Source organism: Hipposideros armiger, unplaced genomic scaffold (genome assembly GCF_001890085.2).
Source record: "Hipposideros armiger isolate ML-2016 unplaced genomic scaffold, ASM189008v1 scaffold_808, whole genome shotgun sequence".
NCBI lineage: Eukaryota > Metazoa > Chordata > Mammalia > Chiroptera > Hipposideridae > Hipposideros > Hipposideros armiger.
In genome coordinates, this window is record NW_017732158.1 from 49,587 (window position 1) to 56,914 (window position 7,328).

At 39.5% G+C, this 7,328-nt stretch overlaps 1 protein-coding gene across 1 annotated transcript in view; it reads right to left on the reverse strand.

The window, feature by feature from the left end:
- Nucleotides 1-7,328, reverse strand: part of STXBP3 (syntaxin binding protein 3) — a gene marked incomplete at its 3' end in the record, with an annotated part of 56,908 nt that extends 49,580 nt beyond the window's left edge. Inside the window, exon 1 of the mRNA XM_019628808.1 lies at nt 7,181-7,328. Within this exon, the coding sequence (XP_019484353.1) occupies nt 7,181-7,229 (49 nt within the window). The remainder of the gene's footprint in view (nt 1-7,180) is intronic.

Here is a 7,328-nt window from a genome sequence, read left to right on the forward strand (position 1 = left end):
CAGCAAGCTCAGCTCCAAGTCTAGTCATGCCACTCAGTTCAAGGTGCTGTGTTCAATTAGCTGCAGTTGGGCGCAGCAACCATCCCATGCGGGAGTTGAACTGGCAGCCTTGTTGCTAAGAGCACACGCTCTATCCACTGAGCCATCCGGGCGGCAGCTCAGCTCAAGGTGCCGAGTTCAGTCTTTACAGGCAGGCGTAGCCCACCATCTTGAACAGGCAACCTTGTTGTTAGGAGCACATGCTCTCACCAGCTGAGCCATCCTGCCACCTGTTGGCAGCTCAGCAGCAGCTAAACTCGGGCACAGCTCACTGGCCCATATGGGAATTGAACAAGCGACCCTGTTGCTAAGAGCTCGCACTCTTGAGCAAGCTTTTAACCAATTTAGTAAAATATTTTATTTTATGGGATCTGGGTTACCAGTTTAATTTTTTAAAAGTCTAACCCACATTATCCTATGTTTCCTCCATATTTTATTGTTTTACTTTTTATATTTTAGATCTTTAATATATACAGAATTTATTTTTAATTTGCTAAAGTTGGACTAAGATCATGCCTAAGTAAATAACAGAAGAGCAAAGAATCATGATAAGCAGATGACAGAGCAAAAAGCCTTGAGACAGTAAAAAAACTGTACAATGTCATTAAACAATGAAAATCTAATATTAAATATGGCCTAAATAAAACAACATAAAAGAAAACTATGGTATAAGAACAAACTATCAGGAATGAAAGCAGAAATAAAGAATATATAATAAAATGAAGACCCAAAAAATTGCATCATAGAGAATTCAAGATGGAAAAAACGTAAAGAAAACTCATTCTTTAGGTAAAGAAAGTGAAGTATAACCTGGACTGGAAACCAAGTCTTCCAACTCTTAGTCAAATGAGGAAAAATAATAAACCAGGTTTTTATAAGTAATATAATAATGACAATGTGTTTGAAAATCAAATAGCCAAAAGAAAAAAAACAGACTTGTAGGCCATAAATAAATTTACATTCTCAGAAAACTAAAACATTCCTGATTATGATTCAAACAGATTCTGCCTACCTGAGGCCCAAGTTACTTACTGAACAGGTAAGAGTTTTTATAAACATAAACACAGGGCCTGGGGCAGAGACAAAAGCAATACTCATTAGTCAGGTGAATAAAAACAGACTGAACAGTGCATGGGAAAGACCATTTAGGGTTTTCAAGGTACATTGTTTAAAAATTGTATCAGTATGGGCCGAGTAGCTCAGTTGGTTAAGAGCGCAAGCTCTGAGCTCGTCGTCGGTTCGATTCCCACATGGGCCAGTGATGCTGCGCCCGAGCTGAGCTGTTGCTGAGCTGCCAACAAGCAGCAGAATGACTCAGCTGGTGTAACAACAAGATTGCCTGTTCGATGGTGGGCTACACCCACCCGCAACTAAGACTGAACACGGCACCCTGAGCTGAGCAGCCACGAGCTGCCAACGTGCAGCCAGATGGCGACTGGACTTGGAGCTGAGCTAGCTGTGCCCTCTACAACTAAGATTTAAGGACAACAACTTGGCTGTTCCCCTTCCTCAATTCCCCAACACTGTTCCCCTTCCCCAATTCCCCAATAAAAATCTTTAAAAAAGTATGATGAGTATAGCTCAGGTAACATTTTGAAATCACCATATTCTCACCATTATATAATTAAAAATGTTTGATTATGTTCATTACAAAGTGTATTAATATGCACTGATTACAAAAAAACTGTATGAAAGTAAAACATGAAAACTGAGGACTACTATAAGACTAATTACATATATACAAAGGCAGATATTAAAGACGTTATTTCTAGGTAGGAATTTAGTAAAACCCTATATTTATTCTTAAAGAAAACAGTTTACAATAAAAGGTCTAGAGGGTTTCTCTCTTAAACATAAGGGAATGAAGGTAAAAAGCCACCAGTATACAATTATTAGATGGCATTGTAAGTCAGAATAGTTGTTACTCCGCGGGAAAGGGTGGATTTGGACTGTGAATGGTTATAGAGTGATCTAGGTGGTAGTTACATGGATAAAAATTCATCTAGCTGTACACTTAGCATCAGTGCACTTTATACTACCATTACTTAATGAAATCTTAGTCATTTCCCTTCCAAACAGCAACAAGGAAATGACTCCCTTTCAGCAGTGTTTTTTAATCAGAGTACCCAAAATGCTGGTGTCTGCTTTTTGCAAAGGAGGGAAAAAACTTTCATCATTAATGGTTTCCCACTGCCTAGAGAATGTCTAAACTCTGTAGCTCCAACTTACCCCTTTTAGTCTTTGTTCCCCTATTTCTTGAACTCAAACAAAAGAAATTGTTCCCTCTTCCATAAATAATCATGCAGTTTCTCACCTTTGGGCCTTGGCTCAGATTTCTGTCTGGCAAAATCCTACCACCTTTCAATGTCACCTCTTTGGAGTCTTCTCTGATTCACTCCCAGAGAGAAAATAATTCCTTTTTTTTCTCTCTTCCAATAAAACCTTTTCAAACTGCTAACACAGCATTTAGTACTTGTGTGCCTGTCTTCTCGCACTGACTGAATTCTAGGTAAAAAAATATGCATCTAGAATAGTGTGCAGCACAAGGTACGATTATATAATCAATAAATATTGATTTTAAATGAATACATGACTATGCAAATATCCAAACATTAAAAGAAGAAAACTTTGCTCAACAAGATAAACAAGTGACAAGAATGAAAAAAGACATAAAAGAAAAATAACTGATTAAAACAAAAACAAAAAATTTATTTTATACATGCTTATATTTGCATAGAAAACAGGAGGAATTTATAAAATTCCTAAGAGTGGTTGCTGTGGAGAGGGAGGCTGGGTGTCTGGGTTGAGAACAAGATTAATTTTATTTTACAATCTTTTATGCTATCAAAAATTTTGCCACACCAAGGTATTTAATAATGATTAAAAATGTTGACTACAAAGATTATGAAGGAGCATGGAAAATATGTCAGTTAGGTGTTTAAAAAAAAGAATGACAAATTAAAAAATATCTGGAGTTATGTAAGAACTAGAAGAAAAATGTGAAAAAGGGTAAAAGCTTATGATTTAATATGCAAAGAATTGGCTCAAATAAATACACTACGATTATTTTTATTTGCAGTTTTTCTAGGTTCATTTCCCCTAACTTCCTCTAAAATATATGCTATGAATTACAGACATTAGACTATAGATGAGAAAGAAAACAGACTGAATAAAAAAAAACAACAAGGTGGGTTAAACTTCCTTTGTGATTGATTTAAGTACTGTTTTGTTGTGTTTATTTTTTAAATGTCATCAAATTTTTATTTAAAACATTTTATCAGTGATATTTTTGCTACTACATCCCTGTAGTAAAAAGTGGTCGGTGAGCAATACCAAGCACTAGAAACTTGCATTGATTTTAAGTATGGGAATTAGTTTTGTAAATAAATGTAGCCTTTCGCACTCAAAATATTAAATTAAAAAAAAAAATTTTAAGGTAGTCCCTAAAAGCTGACTCCTTCTCATGTTTTAGGTCTCAGCTCAAATGTTACCTACTCAGAGAAACCTTTCCTGATGCACCCAGAGAAGCCCCTCTCCATATACATGTATCACAAACTGAAATAATCATGTTTATTCTTTGTTTTCATATTTGCTATTATTCCACATTGAATGCAAGCTTTCAAAAGGCTGGAAACTTGTCTGCCATCTATTGCTGTATTCCTATAGGAAATTCAATAATATTTGTTGAATAAATAGGGGACTTTAGGTAGCAAAGAATGGGGGGGAAATCATAAAATTGATCTGTTTACTGTTAACAAGCATTGCTATCCATTGCATTCTGTTAGGGGCTGTTCTGAATTTAAAGCTCCAGAAGACCCAAGAGTGGAACCACCTTCAAGAAGCTTACCCACAGACTCACCTCAGGCAGTAGTGAGAAGTGCCATTTGAGAAGGATAAACTAAAAGCTACAGAAATAGAAGAGGCTAGGTTAAAATGACAGGCCACTATGGAGGTAGTAGTCCCATTTGAGCAGAGGCTTGAAGGCTGACTGAACTTTGAATAGGTGAAGAATGGGGTGAGGGGAGCATTTTAGACAGAGGAATTGGCATCCAAATGGGAAGTAGATTTTGAGAAGAGTAAATAGTACAGACTAGCTGAACATCAAAATTACACGAAAGAACAGGAGAACAAGGCAAGTTGGGGCCAGGATACAAGTCTTCAAAAGCAGACTGTTTGAAATGATCTTTAGGCAACCGGGGGTGGGGGTGGGGGTGGGGGAGTCTCTGCAATTCTGCAGGCAGATCAGCCCAATCATAGCACAGTAGTGTTACAGGAAAATTATTCTAGCAGTTTTTGGCCAGGTGGACTAGAGTGAGACAGAACAGCTTGGAGGCTCAGTTCTTATGAGGCTACTGCAACAGACTGGGCATAAGATAAGGCTCTGAATTAAGGTTTAAACATTATAGAAAGTCACAGAGAAGTCACACATTAACTGCAGCCAAAAGACCTGGGTCTGAATACTAAGTCTATATTTAATAGCTGTATCAGGCTTTTAAAAAAAAAATAGCTTGAGATATAATCTGCACTGCACCTACAGTTGACTCTTGAAAAACGTGGGGGTTAGGGACACCACCCCACTTAGTTAAAAATCTACATTAACTTTTGACTCCCCAAAAACATAACTATTACAGTTGTCCCTCAGTATATGTGGGGGTTGGTTCCAGGATGGCTCTACCCCACACATGGATACCAAAAGCCACAGATGCTCAGGTCCCCTATACAAAATGGGGTAGATCAATGGATATGCTCAGCTCTCTGTATCCACACTCTCAACCCCAGATCAAAAACAGCACAGATATTTATTGAAAAAAATCTATGTATAAGTAGACCCAGGCAACTCAAACTCATGTTGTTCAAGGGTCAACTGTAATTGACCAAACTGTTACAATTAAATGGCTTTCAGTATATTCAGTTGTGCATCCATCACCACAATCAATTTTAGAACATTTTCATTACTCCAAAAGGAAACCGTTCCCCTTGGCCAACATCCCCAAATCTCCGCATCTCACCCCACCCCGCCAAGTAGGTAATAACTAATTTACTTTTTGTCTCTATAGATGTGTCCATTCTGGACATTTAATATAAATGGAGTCATAAAATATGTGGTTCTTTCTGACTGGCTTCTTTCATTTGACATAATTTCTTCAAGGGTCATCAATATTGTGGCATGTATCAGTATGCCATTCCTTCTTGTGGCCTAATAATATTCCATTGTGTGGACACACCACATGTTATCTATTCATGGACATTCAGCTGTTTTGAGTTTTTGATATTTTGAATAATGCAGCTATAATAATAGCTGTATCAGTTTTAACATCTGTGAAATAGAGATAATTCTCATTAAGTTTTAATATATGTAAAGAGTGCCTAGAACAGTGTAAATCTTCAAAAAACATTAGTTCCCTTCTCCCTACTTTTTGGGAAATTCAAGGTTATTTAGTTTTCTACCCTGACCGAACTGTACTACTTTCAATCTAACAAAACCTTTTTCCCAGTTAAACAAGATTTTCCTACCTTTTAGGAGATTGCGTCATTTCTTTCACTGTCCTCTTTTCCTAACAGATCTCAGATGCTCCCCCCTCTCTCTCCCTCTCCCTCTCCACTTTACTCACTAACTGTTCAATGAATTTCATCTTGTCATTTGGTTATGTTTCTATTTACACAAAGATTCAAAGAACTATTTTTTAACCCTTATATCTCTTTCCTTCCATTCAGTCTCCTGTCTTCTTTGTCTTACTGGATATCCTGGTGCTACCTCAAGTTAACAGCACAAGACGGAAATTTTGCTATTGCTAAACTCTCCCTCTGTTGCCTAGTTTCCATGCTATCAAGACTGACATTACTATCATTGACCTTTTTTTCTGATAAATGCTGATGCTACACACACACACACACACACACACACACACAGACATATCTTGGAAATTATTGATAAATACAATTCGTTACCCATTTTCATATAAATGTATTTAAATGCCATTGTGATTTTAGAACATTACCATATCTTAGAAGTCATCCATGTAAATCTTGAAAAACAAAATGACCTTATAATTATTCAATTTTTAAAAAGATGTTTTTGCAACTTTTTTTTTTCCCTTCTATTTATACACTTGTTTTTAGTACCTGGTATGTTAAGCAATATGCCAATTACTAATTTGGAGTTTTAATTTACACAAAGAGCTCTGTAACTCCCAGAATTTTAACTCAGTCATTTCTGTACTTTGCTCAACAAACTGGAGTCAGAAATGTTAATTAGATGTTACTCCCTTTTCCACTACTAGACCATAATTACTTTGAACCCAGCAATGCCAAACAATGATGGTTCTTCCTGTTTGGTGATTTCATTCCTTCTCTAACCTGGCAGACTTAGGTTTGGAGAGACTTTTATGGAAGTCAGATGATATAGCAGAATGGCAGAATATCAGTAACCAGTAAGTAGTAGAGTCCTAACAGCGGGCAGTGGCCCGGACAGTGTAAAGGGAGAGGTAAAGGTGCAGGTTGGCCCAGAGATTTAATCGTTCCAGTGGTCCCTTCTCAAAAACTCTTTAGAAAGTGGGCTCCTTTAGGAATAGAGGAAGAAGGTGTTTTAAAATTAACAGTGAGGTGGGTTTTGGAGTTTTTTTGTTTTTTTAAAGGACAGACATTGAAAAGTTTGGTTGTAAAATCCTCCTTGGTACTAACACGAATAAGCAGAATAAGCAGTCTTCGGAAACTCATGCGTGGAGAGAGGGGAGGGGCGGGATAAAGGAACGCAGTCCTCAGACTGTCTCGGGTGGAGACATCACCGACTGGTGCGGCCGCGGAGGAGCGTGGGGAGCACGGCCGAGGATACGCGCAGGGGCCGCGGGACGAAACGCCGGGCGGGGGACCGCTCACCCAGGCGGGGGTTCTGGCCAGAGCCGGCAAAGGCGTAGACGTGAGCGAGAAGGCCGCGTCCTCCCGACCCCACCCATCCCTGGTGCTGGCAAGAAATAGGGCTGGGAAGGGAAGGAGGAAGAAGTCCTAACTGGGACGCGGGTCCCAAAGCAACAAGTGCCCGCGGCGGCTCCCTAGGAGACTGCTGGTCCGGGGCAGGAAAGCAAGGCCCGGCGCGGCGGCCTCCAGGCCTTCTCTCTCTCAGCCCCTGCCCCACCGCACTCACTCTGCCACACGACGCTCTTCAGCCCCCTTTCCGTCACCAGCGGCGCCATCTTCCCAACACCGGGGAGGAGCAGCCGCCGCCTCCCTTTCGCAGCCTATTTCAGCTGTGGGAGAGCTGCTCCGGGAAGCCCCGCCCACGGGCCGCGCCC